Source organism: Ambystoma mexicanum, chromosome 11, assembly GCF_040938575.1.
Source record: "Ambystoma mexicanum isolate Mex_15411 chromosome 11, UKY_AmexF1_1, whole genome shotgun sequence".
In the NCBI taxonomy this organism is placed as follows: Eukaryota; Metazoa; Chordata; class Amphibia; order Caudata; family Ambystomatidae; genus Ambystoma; species Ambystoma mexicanum.
In genome coordinates this window covers 201,749,120-201,768,842 of record NC_090934.1, presented here as the reverse complement: position 1 = coordinate 201,768,842, position 19,723 = coordinate 201,749,120, and the positions used below count along the sequence as shown (strand labels likewise).

The following is a 19,723-nucleotide window of genomic DNA, read 5'->3' as shown; positions in this document are numbered from 1 at the left end:
ACGCAAAGGCACAGAATCGCTTCACAATACCACCCAAACAGCAGTGCACATTTATCTATACCAAGAAGAAGACATTCAATTAAACCATAAAACCGAACTCAAGTGAGTTTTAACAGCTTTTCTGAATGAATAAAAGAGCGGAGACGCAGTTTAAATCGCACGCATTCCAGAAACTGTGGGCAGTAACGGAAAAACCTGATTTGCAAGTGTCGACAGCTTACATTTGGGAGTGTCCAGTATGTTAACATCGTGGCTTTTAGTTGCACGTAGACCTTGAGAGATAGACAGCCTATTCTGAGGGTGCGCCCCGCTTCATAGCTTTGTGAACCAGGGGACCGATCTGACATTCCTTCCGGTAATGTGCAGGAAGCCAGTGCAGCTCGCGCAACACTGGGGTAGTGGCAGTGCTACCCGGCCCTCGGTGTACTTGCACTTCTTACCTTTGAGCATTTGAGCACCTGCACTTCTCAATGCCTGAAATAGAGTACCCGAACTCAACTATGATGCGAGCTTAAAAAGAAAGCTGTTCATTTCACTTGATTGCAACTTAAAGGATTAGCCTTTCCAGGGGAAAGCAGCACCCTCAACTTCCTCCTTTCTCCACCGCCCACAGCCCCCATAATGTCCCTTCACGGCAAAAAAAGAGACACACATGCATCTACTGTGCTCTCAGCACACTGGGCGCAGAACACTGTTTAGTTATGTGGGCTTCACCTGTTACCATTGGTGTCCTTTGATGGAGCAGGGATTGTTTTGGAGTTGTGATGGAACGTTTTCGACTGAAAACCTGCACAAAGCTCCAGTTGCCTTCCAAATTTCATATTAGGCAATGAAAGCGAGTAATAAATAATAGAACTGCCCTTTTAAAGCATAGTTTACAGCTATGATATCTGCTAGAAAATACACATAAAAGTCCCATTTTATATGGATATTTAAAGTTTCCTAACAGAATGCATAACAACAAACTGAAAGTTTGTGTGAAAGGATCCCAGATACTTTGCTTTACCAAAGTGTGTGGTCCTTGGCACATAATTTACTCTCACTGGGCATTGCCTGCAAACAACAGGGTGGGCCTAAAAGGGAACTGTGCCCTATGTGCCATCCCGAAAAGACGGGCGCCGAAAGCGCTGCACCAGAATGTCAGGCTTTGTAGCTTGGTGAGTACCTGCACTTTTTCCAATTTAAAGCACTGGGTAATGGGATCACATTTCGGAGTACCAGTCACCAGCTTGGCAGGAGAATGAAAAAAGTATATTCATAGGGGCCAAAGTTGAAGCAGGCAGACACAAGAGTAGTGCATTTCCTCCGTCCACTCCTGAAATGATTTTCTAGACCATTAACCATGAGCTTGTTTCATTTACGCTGCTTTCAGAAATGCTCTGGCCACCTTATTCTCAAAGAAGCATCTTTGTGCCACAGTACAGCCCCCTTCCATACATCACTTCCAGTGGCCATCTTGGATTGGCAACATCACTTCCTGTGGCCATCTTGGATTGGTGACACCACTTCCTGTGGCCATCTTGGATCAGCCACATTTCCAGCCAAAGGCCACAAGAGGCTCCTCTGGGAACACCAATCAGGAAGAAACCGCCTCATCCCAGCAATACCAGGGATAATATCAGAGAGACCAACCACTGATGGACTAGGCAATCAGCTGACAAGAACGTGTATCATCCCTTCTGAATGTCCAAGTGTGTCCAGTCAGGGGTGTCCCAGTTAAGGGCGGAACAGTGAAGTGTGAAGACCAGTCATTGACCAGCCCCTTTGCCTCTTCACATATGAGCCTTTGCTTTTGCCTTTCTACCTGTTGCACCTGTGAGTACCCCAAGCTTCCTAATTATTGTACGGTCTTTCCACACTGTTTACTTTACTTTACTTTACTCTAACACCTATCCCCCGCACCTCTCTTCCTCTGAGACTCAACTTCTCTACTCTTCCTTATTTCATCCACATTGCACTCTGGTATGCTCAGTCTGTACGCAACAAAACTTCCTTTATAGCTGACTACTTTCACTCCAGCTCTCCTCCCCTAGATCTTCTAGCTATCACTGAAACCTGGATTTGTCCATCTGACATTGCCACTTTGGCAGCCCTACACGACTCCAACCTATCCTCACTCTCCTCGATTGACTGACAGAAGTGGAGGCGTCAGACTCCTAATCTGTTCCCTATTCAGTGCCTCACAAATCTCCAATGCCACATCCTCTCCTACCTCATTTGAATTCACCATCTCTACTATTGCTGCACCTCACTCAGTTCACATCACCTCCACCCTCTAAACCTACCTCTCATCTGCCTGCTAGGTTGTCCTTTATCTTTTTATGTCCACATATGTATTGTCCCTGGTAGCTGTTTCATTTACTCCCCTCCAAAACCTGGTCAGAATGACCCTCAAACTCACCCCACTGTAAGAAGCTCACTGCTTCCCGTCAAATCTGATTTCTTATCTACTCTATGTTCTTTTGTGATCAAAAGAGCATTGTTCCTCCTGTATATAAATAAATATAAATATATATAAAATTGTGTTGGGAGCATCAACCACCACATGGTTTCTGGGAGCACATTTCATGGAGGGGCCCTTCTCAGTGAAATGCTTAAAAAACTAACGGTGACGGTGCTTCAGGGAAAAGCATGCTGGTAGGGGCCTGAACTCCCGGCAGGGTCAGTGTCCCTACCGGCAAACTTACATTTTAGCCGTCTGGAAAGGGTGCTGGTACGTTGCTACCGGCACCGTAATTTCCAGACCGCCAAACTTGCAATGAGGCCCAGTGTCAGATTATACCATGTCATGATCTCCACCCCCCCCAACCCCACTGCCCCAGCGCTTGTTTCAAAAGTAGCAGGGGAATGACTCTCACTTCTGGGAATTTGAAAGTGCATTCAATTTGGGAATTTTGGGTGTACTTTTAAATGACCCAAAACACCCCCTGATATGTGCAAATACACAAAGGGGTGAGAAAGAGCATCTTAATGACCGCATCTAAGATGCACTCAATCAGATGTCCTTTTAAATGGTCCAGCTTCTTTTTTTGGCGCAAGTGATGAGATGTGCTTGTGCATCTCATCATTTACGCCAAACAAAGTTTTGAAAGTCGGAACTCATGTTTTTAGTGCAGAATAAAAACTGCACCTATTTTTCGTTGCAGTAAAATCATTGCAAACACATTTACCTACAATATATATTTGTAAAAAAAGGTACAGAAAGTATGTTTGAAAAAGGGGACCCTGGATTATTTGGGGTTAGGGTGGGGTCAGCGGTTATTGGAGGTTGTGGGTTGTTCCCCCTCCTGCATATTGCTAACATTATGCAATAAAATAATGTGCACTGAAAATATTAGCAATAGCACATGGCACTGGACTATCACTGAAATCAGGGTCATTGCTGGGGCCAGAGATACCACTGAGGTCAGGGTTATCACTGAGGCCAGGGGGTGTGCAGTTAAAATGTCGAATCATTAATTTCGAATGCATTAATTTCGAAAAAAAATAACGTCGAAAATTAAATGTCGAATATTTATTAATTTTTTAATGTCTTTTTTGGGGTTTGTCTTGTAAAAAAAGGGTTATTAAAAAAACGGGGGGTTGAGGGGGAACCCCCCATTAAAAATAAAAGTTAAAAATAAAAATAAATTCGACATTTTTTTTCGACATTATTGATTCGAAATTAATACATTCGACATTATTGAATTCGAAAATATCACTATAAACCGGCCAAGGTTACCACTGAGGTCAGGGTTATCACTGAGGCCAGGGTTATCACTGAGGTCAGGGTTATTGCTGGGGTCAGGGTTATCACCGAGGCCAGGGCTGCTACTAAAACAGGCACTATCACTGATGCCAATGTCATCACTGAGATCGGCCATTTCGCAACGACCAAGAAATACACATCTTCTCATGACTGGCTGGGGAGGTACTTACCCAAGTATCGGCCGTAGTACTGTTAGCAGGGAGACCGGCATAGAGAGAGGATAGGAGCAGTCAAAGGCCAGTCTGGCATTATTCCTTGTAATGATTCCACTCGTAGAAACCTTTGCTGGGATCATGAGGCTATTGGCATAAACCACATGGGAGCCATTCACCTAGAAGGAAACACGAGACAGTAAGACTGAGCATGTAGCTTTCCACCAGGGCGTGCACAATGGGCATCTGAATTCACTTCGCTGATTGGTCCTTTGCTAAACCGGAGTCTTTTGAACTTGACGAGGTTGGTAGAGGAAGATCAGAAGGACCAACCAGATTGGTTGAAAAGTGAAGGCTTGAAGTAGAGGATGGTCAGGTCCTATCATGAGGCTTTTCTCTGTTAACGGTTGAGACAAGTTCACACTGGGTGGTGGGGTACAGTGTAGATGTTACATATTGGCTGCCTAGCGGGTGGACACGTATTATGGGGCTGAGGGTGTCAGTTGAGGGTGTTGCAGGGGAAAGGGGTATCACTGTGGATGAGTAACAGAGGCATTCTCAAAGATGGAACGCAAATCAATGGCCTTGTTGGAGAGATGGTTACCCATTCAAGTTCTGCTAAAGGCAGGTGCTGATCAAATATTGATTGCCTTCATCCCGTGCGGGGAGATATGGTTTAATAATACAACTTTACTGTTCCTTTTGGTTTTTAGGATGGGGCCATTTTCATAGGGTTCGCCTTGCGCAATCAGCCTATCTCACTGCCTGTTAAAGTCACGTGCGAAGGAAGCACAAAGTAAACAGAGGTCTGCATGGGAAGATATGTATCTACAGTGTTATAACACAACCCTACGGAAGCAAGACACCGTGAACAAGGAAGGAATGCAGTGGAAGCCTTCCCAGGTCGGCCATTTCTGTGTGCTGAGGTCTGTACCTCTTCTAATGCTTGGAACCATTGCAGACCAGTCAGGACCCTCACAGTGGACTCCCTCACCGTCATGCTGGTCCCACAGGTTGGTGAGGAGATGCTGGTGTTGATGATGATCTGTGCAATGTCCTCGTTCACTTGGACCCCCACACAGCTGGGGTCCAGCAGGTGCAGGTTTTCCGAGTCGTACCTGTTCCTCTCCAACTGGCATTTGCTCAGATTCAGTCTCATCTGGTCAGGCAGGCAATGCAGACTGGGGGTTGGAAGGGAATCTGTGGAGAGACAGGGGTCCATCCGCCCCAGAGGAGAAAGCGTCAGAGTGACTTGGAAGGTGGGCATCAAGGAAACCGTGGATCATTAAAAAGTAATCAGTAAATCAAAGAGGGCTGTAAGTGCTCTCATTTATGTATTCTGTGGCTGGTGCACCAGAATGGTGGGCACATGATGGGGACAATTTGATGTGGTGGACAGAAAGAACATTTCAGTTTACTTGTTTGATAAAATACTTTGAGTATGAAACGGTACAATATCACTAAACTAATCCAAAATGTCCAGATATGTTGCATGTCGAAGATAGTTGCTAAAAAAATAATAATACAAAACACATATAACATACAAAGATATTTTATAAAAAACAACTACATAAAGTGCAGGTGCACAGTGCACTTAACATAACAGTTGCAATTCAATCGGAACACATCATACCTGGGTTAGGAAATCAAATAAGGAAATCAGGAAGTGGCAGTACTTATTCACCATCAACAATTAAGGAGGACAATACAGTTGTTCATAAAAACGATCAAAGGGAGAGTAACACATATCCGCTCATTATTGATTAACACATATCCGCTCATTACTGGAGAGTAACACATCCGCTCATTATTGGAGAGTAACACATATCCGCTCATTATTTGAGAGTAAAACATATCAGCTCATTATTGAGTAACACATATCCGCTCATTACTGGAGAGTAACACATATCCGCTCATTACTGGAGAGTAACACATATCCGCTCATTACTGGAGAGTAACAAGCTACAGCTGGATTTAGACAATGAAAAGAGAAACAGGCAACTGATGGTTGTATAAAAGCATAACTTGTTCATCATACATGTGTCAGCGGCAAAACAGTCAGTAATTGCCAAATTCAGGTGTGATACTTGACCAGCCTTCTCCCAGACCACGATGTTGCCAGTTGCTAGGTAGCAAAATAGAATTTTGCCTTTCACAATCTTAGAGACCAGAGTGTTAAATGCTCTCGTCCTCTCTGTGTGTAGTAACTGGATATCCACATCATCTTCCCAGGTAGCATGCAGCGAATGTACATTACACAAGCTCAGAATGATTACACAGCTTCTATACAAAATGTGGACAGACATGTACAGTATGTACATTATGCTTGCCCAGAATGAATGTACAGGTTCTATACAAAATGCACTTGGCACATGGTGTTACAACACACAAGACAACGACAATCGCTCCTATAACACAGGCTCCTACAAGACATACTTCTACGACACATTCATTTACGATATTTGTTCCAATGAAACACCCTCTGACCACATACTCCTACGAAGCAAGGTCCTACAACACACTTTTACAACAGGCGCTCCTATGACCCACACTCCTACGACATGCGCTCTTACAAGACATGCCCCTACGACAAGTCCACCTATATCATGTGCACCTATGATAGGCGCACCTATGACAGGTTCTCCTACAACACATGCTACTACCACCTGTGCTCCTACAAGATACATGATGAAAGGAGGATCCACACAAGTCGATCCATTAAGACCATCTTTATTTATATGTAAGCGTCATCCTTAGTGCATGAGTAATAAAGGACCCCAACCTCGCCTGACCCGCCTACTTTCCAACTGACCTCTCCAGATTCTTCCCATCAGCTCAACCCCAAACATTCTTGAGTAAGGGTTCTTTGTCGGAACATCACCGTCTTGATGACACGCCATCCTATGGGCCCATTGAACAATCATTAAGAACATTTAACAATACTAAACAAGAATATAACACACCTCCTCCCAACAATGTAACACACATTCCAAACCCGGACAAGAAATGATGAGCAAAGGTGCGCGCCTGAACACCGGGACAGAGTTATGGCTCAAAAGTCAACTCTCTCACCCAATGTAATTAGCCAATTTTCCCTTACACAATACCCTGCCATCCTCCAACTCCACAGGACCGTCGAACGCCCTCCTGGTGATCTGCAGCTCCCAATACCTAGTTTCACACTTTGGCGCCTGCCCGACTTCCTCACATACACTCTGTCACCCACAACCCACTCTCTCCTCCTCACATGATTCTACAAATCATACCTCTATTCCATTCTCATACTCTTTTTGAGCAACTCTCCCCCTCAAATCTTGATCATCTCATTGCACATACCCAGATCTTCCCAACCATGGCGGGTTGGTAGCCGTGTGTGGCTTCCTCTTACTTAACACCTGAAATGGGACAAGACCCGTCATAGCGTGCACCGCTAGGCGGTAAGCGCAAACCCTCTAGTCCACAAATTCCTCCCAGTTCCTGTCAGACTCCATGGGACTATTTCTAACATTTCTGACAAGCAGTGCTACACCTTTTTTTATCCGTACCTTATGGTGATATCCCTTGAGAAACCCTAACTCCTCTTGGAACACACTCTTAAGCGGGAAGGTTGAGAAGCTCTGGGCAATAGGCAAGCTTTTTGATATTCCATTTGGTTTGTCTGACACTGACAATGTACGACACCGCTTTAGGCAGACCATGGTGAAGACATAGAACACGGATTGGGGGAGACAGGGGAATGTACTTCTCACTAATACAGCGATTCTACATATTCTTCCTTTCTCGATTTCCCACTGCCCATACAGAGTATCCGTGCATGGTTACCAATACCCCTAGTTCTGACAGTGCCACTCCTTAAATCCTGCGCATCACACAGGCGTTTCGCGAAACAACACTGAAACCGGTGTACTAGGTCTGGTGTGTGAACATTGGTCGTGGGTTCCCAGGAACGGTACTCTGGGCCATAAGCCTTCCAATCTATGAAAGATGCGTAGCTGGATATGGTATCAGTGTGAATAAAGAATATTATCCACTTCATAGTCGGTATCTGGAAGAGGTTTCCAGTCTTTTTGCATCGAGTGGGGCAGAGTTTCCGGATGGTATTTTTTCAATAGCAAGATATTGTTTTGGTAACTGAAGTTTATATGCGACGGGATTAATAGTACGGATGACTACATAAGTCCCCAAATAACAAGGTTTTCGTTTGTTGGATCCAGGAAGACACAAATTCTTGGTAGATAACCACACCTTGTCCTCTACAGTCAAAGGTGGTGTGTCAACTCAATGCTTATAAGCAGGGGTCAAGTCCTAAAAATGAAAGTGGGGGGACTCATCAACAAACGCAATGGGATGCAATGTCGCCAGAAATGAGCATATCAAGTTGAAATATGCACATTTCATTAAATTGGCTTTGCATAACCACTCAAATTGCACAGGACGAATGGCATTTGCCTTTCATAAAATCAACACACACACAAAACCAAGAGAGGATATTTTCTTCTAATAGTGTTTTTGAAAATGTTAAAAGGTGTGCATGTTTTAAACTCCAAGAAACAATACAAATGTTTTCTGTGGAACTTTCAGTACCGAAATGAGACATTTCCCCTTTAGTTGTTAAATTTTCCATCAGGTCATATGGTGCAGTGGTGAAGTATCCGGCCTACAAGCATGACGACTGTGGTTCTATCCCTACAGTCAGCATAAACTCAAAGAGGACATTCAATGTTTCTTGTTTTAGCTGGGGGGGACTGAGTCCACCCTCTGAAAAAAGTGTTTCTTATATTGCTGACAAGCTGTTTCTAGCTGTGCACGGACCTCTTTATGAATGCTTTTTACTAAGGCTACAGTGCCTGTAGCTTGTGGTACTTGTAGAGCTCGTGTGCTGGGGTTTGGAAATACTTTAGGATTAATTCCATATAAGTCACAAAATGGAGACATGCCAATGGAAATATGCATGGCATTATTATATGCAAATTCAGCTAATGGTAAGAGCTCCTACCAACGGTCCGTCTATTACAAACAGTAGCATCTTAGGTACTGTTCCAGAGTGCAATTCAATCTCTCGGTTTGACCATCGGTTTGGGGATGGGAAGCTGAAGACAGATGGAGTTGGATCTCTAGCATTTTAGCGAAGGCTTGCCAGAATCGTACAGTAAATTGCGGACCCGGGTCCGAAACAATGGCAAAAGGTAAACCATGTAAGCGATAAACGTGTTTCATCAGAAAGACAGTGGTTTGGGCAGCCGTAGGCAGACCCACACAGGGAATAAAATGACCCATCTTAGTGAAGTGGTCTATGGCTACCAGTATGGTATTACTAGCAGGGTCTGCAGGGAGTTTGCCAATAAAGTCTAAGCTCAGAGTATGCCAATGGCATGGTGGAACGGGTAGTGGGCTAGTAGACCTTTATTTTGCGTGACATGGTTTTAGCTTGAGGACATATGTGACAGGATTGAATGCATTATGTCGCATGATTCATGAGTCCGTGCCACCAGCAACAACGTTGGAGTAGTTTGTTCGTTTTTGGTATGCCCAGGTGACCAGCCGTTTTGTGATAGTGACCAATCGTAATGCTTTTTGGTGCATGTGAAGTAGGGGCAAGAAGATCTTGTCCTGGAAATATGGTATTCCATGTCGACACTGTACTGGGGATCTCGGATATATTTCTTGCTCCAAGTTCTTATTTCATCCAAGTGATGGGAGGGTATTTGGTATTGCCAGATAACTCTTTCTGGTAACAGTACCGTTATTGCCTTTTCTTCCTCATTCTATGTCTCTGCTTCTTCTAGTGGTATTCGTGATATGTTGTGACCCCGGTCTGTAGGTGATGGTAAGATCGTATTCTGTAAAAAACAGATGCCATCACGCTAGACACGCACCGGTGCATTTCAATGCACTGAGGGCTAACAGGTTTTTATGATCCGTATAGACTATGATGGGAGGACGTGTTCCCATCAACAAATGGCGCTATTCTTCTAAGGCAACTTTAATGGCCAGTCATTCACATTCCATTATCGTATAGTTCTGTTCTGCCGGATCGAACTTCTGTGAATGATAAGCAATTGGGTGGAGCCGATCCATACCCTTACAACTTTGCGATAACACGGCTCCAAGAGCATATGAAGAAGCATCCGTCTCCAGTATAAAAGGCATACCAGGATCTGCATGGATCAGGACTGGAGCAGTGGTAAAGGCGGTTTTCAGCAAATTAAAGTCTTGAAGTGCTTCAGGATTCCAACTAAACATGGTACTCAGTCTGGTAAGATCCGTGAGGGGACGTACGATTTCTGAAAACTCTTTCACAAACCTGCAATAAAAATGAGCAAACCCTAAAAAAACTTTGTACGCCTTTTAATGTATTAGGTTGGGGCCATTTCAAAATTGTGTTTAATTTTGATAGTCCATACAAACACCTTGTGGAGAAAGAACAAAACCCAAGAATTCCACACTACAGTCTGGTGGAAAGCCCAATTCTCTGGTTTGGCGTATAAATGATTCTTCTGCAGAGTGTCAAGAACCCAAAGAACATGTTCGTGTACAGGTAGTGTTTGTGAATAAATCAACATATCATCAAGATATACTACCACAAATCTAATGCTTCTCTAACGACTTCATTAATGAAGTGTTGAAATGTCGACAGGCGTTACACAACCCGAACGGAATCACCTGATATTCAAATAAATCGTATCGGGTGCGAAATGCCATTTTCCATTCATCGCCTGTTCAGATGTGTACTAAATTGTACACCTTCCTAAGATCCAACTTGGTGTAGATATGGGCGTAACGGACTTGTTTGAGTACGCCAGAGATAAGTGGTAATGGGTACCCGTTTTGATGGTAACACTGTTCAGTGCTCTATAAACGATGCAGGGTTTGAGTTCGTTAGACCCCTTTTTAAATATAAAGAATAACAAAGAGGCTACAGATGACTTTGAGTGGCAAAAACCCCCCAGTTTTGTAGGCATTCATCTAGGTAATTATGAAGATACGCTTTTTCCTTTCCTGTTAAGGTATAGATGCGCCCACAAACGAAGTGTGCTCCTGGTACCAAATATATTGGACAATCATTCTCACGGTGTGGTGGTAACATCGCTATCTTTGTTTTACAGAACACTTGTTTAAATTGATCATAACATTTTGAAATGGTGGGCTGAATGACTGCAATATGCCTAAGGAGATATGTAGCAGCAGAGACCTCTGAGCAGGTAGTTTGTGGAGGTGACCGGGGTGGGAATTCCTCCTTACGGACGACATGAGACTGAATACACTCCGGTCGAAAAGTTAAAATTCTTTGTACCCAATTGACAATAGGATTGTGTAAAATAAGTCATGGAGTTCCCAATATAACCCTGAATAACCCAATATAACCCTGAATAATGGGGCAGCAACAAGGTCAAATGGTAGACGCTTGTGATGTTTTTCTTTACATATCATGTGCATATCAATAGTATGTTCCACTACAGGAATGGATGATAGATCAGTTCCATCTACGGCTTATATATGTCCTGGCAAATCCTTGAACACCGTAGGGATATTTAAAGAGCTAGCATAGGAAATGTTGATATAATTGCCCTTTGGCCACGGAATCCAACAATGCCACAGTTCAATGGGAGTTGACCCATTCCATGAAATGGATATAGGTATTGTAACATGAGGTACAGGAGTCTGTGAGGTGTTAACGCAAAAATGGGAACATGCAATAAAACCACTTGTATCATCAGTTCCCTTTAAAGATGAAAGCATGTGTTTCCCGTTCTCCCGGAAGACCTCCTAGGGAATTCTCTTATGAAATGTCCTATTTTGCCACAGTACAAACATAGTCCTGAGATCAACCGTCTTTCTCTTTCCTGAGCAGTTAATGGACCTCGGATTACCTCTATCTGCATGGGTTCTTTGTTTTCATTTCTTCTCCTACTGAGGTAGAGGACTTGGTCCCAGTAAATTCAGGAATTCTACACTCTCCACATCTATCCATCATTCATTTGGTAACTTGTATCACTATATCCAATAATTCAGGAAAAGACATAGGCATAGAAGGAACTATGGAAAGAGTGTCCTTCGGATCATCACACAGGCCATGATAAAACTCTACAGTTTTCTTGTTTTCAGGCCAATTAGTAGTAGCCGTTAGTTGATTAGAATGAGCCAAATACTGGTATATATCCAGATGTTTTTGTTTCAACTCTAATAACTCCATGTCAACAGTCTGATGAATATTATGGGTATCAACAACTCTACCTAGTGTTTTGGCAAGGTTTTCAAAGTTGTATAGGAGAGGATCATTGTTTTTAAGAAGGGAATTAGCTAAAGTGGCTGCTACTCCCCCTAAGTATCACAACAGAAATGCAGCTTTGGATGCTGGATCCGCAAAGGCTGTAGGTCTGCAAACAAAATGTAATTTGCATTGGTTCATGAATGTTCGAAAAGACTTAGGATCCCCCATAAATCTTTCTGGTGTTGCTAGAGGAAATCGGGTAAGGATCATGGGGTTGACAAGTGGTTCAAGGTGCAACAAGACACATTTTATTTTTAATTTGTTTATTTGTATTGCGCCAAACTGCTCACAAGGATCGGGGCGCATACGTGGAGACACGGACAGACAGTGATGGACAGAACAATAACGGGACACTTCATTACACATCAAGATTAGGCCATCAAAGGACGTAGGGTCTTATCTAGGATTACTCAAAAGCATGGTTTTGAGTTTTTTACGGAAAGAATATAGGTTAGATTCTAGTCTGAGGTTTGTCGGTAGTTTCTTCCAGAAAGCTGCCACACGTGTGTGGAATGCTCTTCCTAGACCTAGTTCCTTTTTGAATTTAGGAGTTGTTATCAGTGCCTTGGCTTCAGATCTTAATGTTCTGGTAGGGTTGTAGGGTGTTAGTTTGGTCTTGAGATAGGCAGGGGCTTTACCATAAAGGCATTTATGGGTTAGACACAAGGACTTGAATTGTATGCGGGCTTCCATTTTCAACCAATGTAGGTCTCGTCTGGCTTTGCTGATATGATCTCTCCTTGGTTTTTGTTTGATAACTCTTATCGCCTGATTTCAAATCAGTTGGTACTTGTGTAAGCTTTGTTTGCTGGCACCAGCAAGGAGTGCGTTACCATAGTCCAAGCGCGATAAAATGGTGGCTCTGGCTATAGTGGTGCAATTCTTTTCATTGAGAAGGGGCTTAATTGCTTTGAGGAGTCTGATATAGTAGTTGCAGTTTTTGCTGACATACATGGCTTGAGCATCTGCGTTGAGTGTAGCTTCCAGGGTCATGCCAAGTGTTTTGACTTCACCAACTACATCAATGCAGGATTCCTTGATTTGGAATGCCTTGTAGTCAGATGTCATTTTAGTGCGAGCCTGGGTGGATCCAAATACCATTAACTCGGTCTTGTTGCTGTTAAGGCACATCCAATTATTGTTCATCTACTCTTCTATATTCTTATAGATGGTGTGGAGGAAGGGGGACAGGGAGGACAAACAGTAACAATCCTACTAGGACTTGTGACATTCAGATTGTGCAAGTGCAGTAACGGGAAGTGCAGGGGAGAGGGGAAGGGGAAGTGCCAGTCAGGGCAGAAGTGCCTGTGAGACAGTGAGTCCCAGGGGAGGCCAGGTAGGCAGAGCTGAGCTTAGGGCCCTTTAGGAGTGTGCATATGTAATGGATGGGATCACACAGAATAATTCTGAGTCCAAATAACTAAATCAACTCAGGGCATGCGGGTGACTGCAGGCTCCACAACAAGGTATTCTGCCCCTCTGTGGGCCGTGTGTATTTTAAAAAGCTTAGTTTTGTTCCTATTCTCCCTCCTTGTGTGCTCCCTGCCCCCTATCCCCTTACGTGGTCTTGTAGGTGTCCCCTCCATCCCTCCTGCCTCCCAGCCCTCCCAGCTCACCCTGATTGGCTGGTTCATGCCCCCCCTCCTCATTACAGGCGCCACCAGGGCAGCCCCTGCCCGGCAGGCCCACGGCTCATGGCCCCTAAGGCAAAGGGCAGCTCCCATGGTTGCGGCTCCTGTTGTGTCTGCAGGTGTCCGCCGGGGACACCAGTTGCCAGTCAGTCTCCACAGGTTAGTCCGACTAGCCTCCCTGCCTACCCCACCTTCAGACTCTTAAACACGGCTGTGCTTACCCCTGTTCTGTTGTAATACACGCTATATCAATATTTTTTTAAAAAGTCACTGTGAAAACTAGGCCTTTTTCTCCCCTTTCAGGATTCTCAAACTTAGGTGGCTTCTCACCGGTTCTAAAGTTGAGCATTTGTGAGCTCTTTAACCCTGAGAGTCTGTCCTATTGCACAACTTGATTGCCGCTCGCTATCTTGTCTGCCTACTCTCGCCAGTGTCTCCCCATCTCCTTCCATCCCCTCCTCTCCCACCTACTCTATGGTGTTCTCTGTCTCTCCTATCTTCTCTAACTGCTTCTCTATTGACTATCCTGCTCTCCTCACTAGACTTGGTAGGATGAAAGTTAAAAAGACCATCCTGGTCTCCAACCCAGGCCTCCCTGTCGTCGCCGACACCTACACCAGTTCCTCCTTCAAGGAAACTCTCACCGACATCCTCTTTGTTGTGCCTTCACCTGACTTATGGACCCTTCATATGGTCTCTGTATTCTCTCCTTTCTCCTCTTCTCCCATTAAAGATGGCACCCGTTGGGACGCCCTCATGGCCTCCTTCCATTCCTCTAAGGTCATCATTAATGTTTACTCTAATGGGACCGTCTTGGTCCAAGGCCCTCAGGCCAACCTTCACCTCTTTGATAGATGCTTCCCGTGCCTTATCAACTTCCTTTCTTCTCTGGCTGTCCCCTCTCCCCTTTCCTTGGCTACCTTGCCTTCCCCCTCCCTCTCTGCCCCCACTTGGGCTCCTTCTACACCTCCCCAGGGCATACCTCTATTCTGTACCCCTCGCCGGACGTCCTTCAAGGATGGCAACCTTCTCCACATTGCCACTCTTAACTCTCGCTCTGCTGTCAAACATTCCTCTGTTATCTGCCGCCTTCTTGAAGAACTTGACCTCGATCTCCTTGGTCTCACTGAGACATGATTCACGGCCAGCTCTGTCACCAGCTTTGCCATGCTCCTACCTGATGGCTACAAGATCCTCTCCGTGCCCAGTGCCAACTGCTCTGGTGGGGGTGTAGCCCTTATCTTCCCTGAGCGGATTCCTGCCTCTGTCACTCCTACGCAGACCTACTCCTCTTTTGAATGCCTAGTCTGCAGGCTCTCTCTCTCCCCTAGCCATTCCCTTACTGTGGCTACTATCTATCGGCCACCTGGCCAGATTTCTTCCTTCCTCTCTGAGTGGGCGGACCTCTCCTCCTCACTCCTGGCCTCAACCACTCAACACCTCCTTCTTGGACACTTCAACATCCACTTAGATGCCTCCTGTCCCCCTTTTGGACTATTTCACGACATCTGCGACTCTCTCTCACTCACCATCCTCCACAATGGCCCGACTCATTCTGCAGGGCACACTCTCGATATTCTGATCTTATCAGACCTTCCCCTCTTTGTCCCTCTCTCCACTCTTCTCTCCTGGAGTGATAACTTTCTGCTAACCCAAGAATTCCACACTACAGTCTGGTGGAAAGCCCAATTCTCTGGTTTGGCGTATAAATGATTCTTCTGCAGAGTGTCAAGAACCCAAAGAACATGTTCGTGTACAGGTAGTGTTTGTGAATAAATCAACATATCATCAAGATATACTACCACAAATCTAATGCTTCTCTAACGACTTCATTAATGAAGTGTTGAAATGTCGACAGGCGTTACACAACCCGAACGGAATCACCTGATATTCAAATAAATCGTATCGGGTGCAAAATGCCATTTTCCATTCATCGCCTGTTCAGATGTGTACTAAATTGTACACCTTCCTAAGATCCAACTTGGTGTAGATATGGGCGTAACGGACTTGTTTGAGTACGCCAGAGATAAGTGGTAATGGGTACCCGTTTTGATGGTAACACTGTTCAGTGCTCTATAAACGATGCAGGGTTTGAGTTCGTTAGACCCCTTTTTAAATATAAAGAATAACAAAGAGGCTACAGATGACTTTGAGTGGCAAAAACCCCCCAGTTTTGTAGGCATTCATCTAGGTAATTATGAAGATACGCTTTTTCCTTTCCTGTTAAGGTATAGATGCGCCCACAAACGATGTGTGCTCCTGGTACCAAATCTATTGGACAATCATTCTCACGGTGTGGTGGTAACATCGCTATCTTTGTTTTACAGAACACTTGTTTAAATTGATCATAACATTTTGAAATGGTGGGCTGAATGACTGCAATATGCCTAAGGAGATATGTAGCAGCAGAGACCTCTGAGCAGGTAGTTTGTGGAGGTGACCGGGGTGGGAATTCCTCCTTACGGACGACATGAGACTGAATACACTCCGGTCGAAAAGTTAAAATTCTTTGTACCCAATTGACAATAGGATTGTGTAAAATAAGTCATGGAGTTCCCAATATAACCCTGAATAACCCAATATAACCCTGAATAATGGGGCAGCAACAAGGTCAAATGGTAGACGCTTGTGATGTTTTTCTTTACATATCATGTGCATATCAATAGTATGTTCCACTACAGGAATGGATGATAGATCAGTTCCATCTACGGCTTATATATGTCCTGGCAAATCCTTGAACACCGTAGGGATATTTAAAGAGCTAGCATAGGAAATGTTGATATAATTGCCCTTTGGCCACGGAATCCAACAATGCCACAGTTCAATGGGAGTTGACCCATTCCATGAAATGGATATAGGTATTGTAACATGAGGTACAGGAGTCTGTGAGGTGTTAACGCAAAAATGGGAACATGCAATAAAACCACTTGTATCATCAGTTCCCTTTAAAGATGAAAGCATGTGTTTCCCGTTCTCCCGGAAGACCTCCTAGGGAATTCTCTTATGAAATGTCCTATTTTGCCACAGTACAAACATAGTCCTGAGATCAACCATCTTTCTCTTTCCTGAGCAGTTAATGGACCTCGGATTACCTCTATCTGCATGGGTTCTTTGTTTTCATTTCTTCTCCTACTGAGGTAGAGGACTTGGTCCCAGTAAATTCAGGAATTCTACACTCTCCACATCTATCCATCATTCATTTGGTAACTTGTATCACTATATCCAATAATTCAGGAAAAGACATAGGCATAGAAGGAACTATGGAAAGAGTGTCCTTCGGATCATCACACAGGCCATGATAAAATTCTACAGTTTTCTTGTTTTCAGGCCAATTAGTAGTAGCCGTTAGTTGATTAGAATGAGCCAAATACTGGTATATATCCAGATGTTTTTGTTTCAACTCTAATAACTCCATGTCAACAGTCTGATGAATATTATGGGTATCAACAACTCTACCTAGTGTTTTGGCAAGGTTTTCAAAGTTGTATAGGAGAGGATCATTGTTTTTAAGAAGGGAATTAGCTAAAGTGGCTGCTACTCCCCCTAAGTATCACAACAGAAATGCAGCTTTGGATGCTGGATCCGCAAAGGCTGTAGGTCTGCAAACAAAATGTAATTTGCATTGGTTCATGAATGTTCGAAAATACTTAGGATCCCCCATAAATCTTTCTGGTGTTGCTAGAGGAAATCGGGTAAGGATCATGGGGTTGACAAGTGGTTCAAGGTGCAACAAGACACATTTTATTTTTAATTTGTTTATTTGTATTGCGCCAAACTGCTCGCAAGGATTGGGGCGCATACGTGGAGACACGGACAGACAGTGATGGACAGAACAATAACGGGACACTTCATTACACATCAAGATTAGGCCATCAAAGGACGTAGGGTCTTATCTAGGATTACTCAAAAGCATGGTTTTGAGTTTTTTTACGGAAAGAATATAGGTTAGATTCTAGTCTGAGGTTTGTCGGTAGTTTCTTCCAGAAAGCTGCCGCACGTGTGTGGAATGCTCTTCCTAGACCTAGTTCCTTTTTGAATTTAGGAGTTGTTATCAGTGCCTTGGCTTCAGATCTTAATGTTCTGGTAGGGTTGTAGGGTGTTAGTTTGGTCTTGAGATAGGCAGGGGCTTTACCATAAAGGCATTTATGGGTTAGACACAAGGACTTGAATTGTATGCGGGCTTCCATTTTCAACCAATGTAGGTCTCGTCTGGCTTTGCTGATATGATCTCTCCTTGGTTTTTGTTTGATAACTCTTATCGCCTGATTTCAAATCAGTTGGTACTTGTGTAAGCTTTGTTTGCTGGCACCAGCAAGGAGTGCGTTACCATAGTCCAAGCGCGATAAAATGGTGGCTCTGGCTATAGTGGTGCAATTCTTTTCATTGAGAAGGGGCTTAATTGCTTTGAGGAGTCTGATATAGTAGTTGCAGTTTTTGCTGACATACATGGCTTGAGCATCTGCGTTGAGTGTAGCTTCCAGGGTCATGCCAAGTGTTTTGACTTCACCAACTACATCAATGCAGGATTCCTTGATTTGGAATGCCTTGTAGTCAGATGTCATTTTAGTGCGAGCCTGGGTGGATCCAAATACCATTAACTCGGTCTTGTTGCTGTTAAGGCACATCCAATTATTGTTCATCTACTCTTCTATATTCTTATAGATGGTGTGGAGGAAGGGGGACAGGGAGGACAAACAGTAACAATCCTACTAGGACTTGTGACATTCAGATTGTGCAAGTGCAGTAACGGGAAGTGCAGGGGAGAGGGGAAGGGGAAGTGCCAGTCAGGGCAGAAGTGCCTGTGAGACAGTGAGTCCCAGGGGAGGCCAGGTAGGCAGAGCTGAGCTTAGGGCCCTTTAGGAGTGTGCATATGTAATGGATGGGATCACACAGAATAATTCTGAGTCCAAATAACTAAATCAACTCAGGGCATGCGGGTGACTGCAGGCTCCACAACAAGGTATTCTGCCCCTCTGTGGGCCGTGTGTATTTTAAAAAGCTTAGTTTTGTTCCTATTCTCCCTCCTTGTGTGCTCCCTGCCCCCTATCCCCTTACGTGGTCTTGTAGGTGTCCCCTCCATCCCTCCTGCCTCCCAGCCCTCCCAGCTCACCCTGATTGGCTGGTTCATGCCCCCCCTCCTCATTACAGGAGCCACCAGGGCAGCCCCTGCCCGGCAGGCCCACGGCTCATGGCCCCTAAGGCAAAGGGCAGCTCCCATGGTTGCGGCTCCTGTTGTGTCTGCAGGTGTCCGCCGGGGACACCAGTTGCCAGTCAGTCTCCACAGGTTAGTCCGACTAGCCTCCCTGCCTACCCCACCTTCAGACTCTTAAACACGGCTGTGCTTACCCCTGTTCTGTTGTAATACACGCTATATCAATATTTTTTAAAAAAGTCACTGTGAAAACTAGGCCTTTTTCTCCCCTTTCAGGATTCTCAAACTTAGGTGGCTTCTCACCGGTTCTAAAGTTGAGCATTTGTGAGCTCTTTAACCCTGAGAGTCTGTCCTATTGCACAACTTGATTGCCGCTCGCTATCTTGTCTGCCTACTCTCGCCAGTGTCTCCCCATCTCCTTCCATCCCCTCCTCTCCCACCTACTCTATGGTGTTCTCTGTCTCTCCTATCTTCTCTAACTGCTTCTCTATTGACTATCCTGCTCTCCTCACTAGATTTGGTAGGATGAAAGTTAAAAAGACCATCCTGGTCTCCAACCCAGGCCTCCCTGTCGTCGCCGACACCTACACCAGTTCCTCCTTCAAGGAAACTCTCACCGACATCCTCTTTGTTGTGCCTTCACCTGACTTATGGACCCTTCATATGGTCTCTGTATTCTCTCCTTTCTCCTCTTCTCCCATTAAAGATGGCACCCGTTGGGACACCCTCATGGCCTCCTTCCATTCCTCTAAGGTCATCATTAATGTT

The 19,723-nt window shown here is 44.6% G+C and overlaps 1 protein-coding gene across 3 annotated transcripts in view; it reads right to left on the bottom strand.

The window, feature by feature from the left end:
- Positions 1 to 19,723, bottom strand: part of LOC138503244 (uromodulin-like) — a 282,160-nt gene that overhangs the window by 91,508 nt on the left and 170,929 nt on the right. For all 3 annotated transcript variants that reach the window (XM_069622836.1, XM_069622838.1, XM_069622837.1), the window contains exons 4-5: positions 4,895 to 5,100; positions 3,919 to 4,079 (exon numbers count right to left, since the gene is read on the bottom strand). In XM_069622836.1, the coding sequence (XP_069478937.1) occupies positions 3,919 to 4,079; positions 4,895 to 5,100 (367 nt within the window). The remainder of the gene's footprint in view (positions 1 to 3,918; positions 4,080 to 4,894; positions 5,101 to 19,723) is intronic.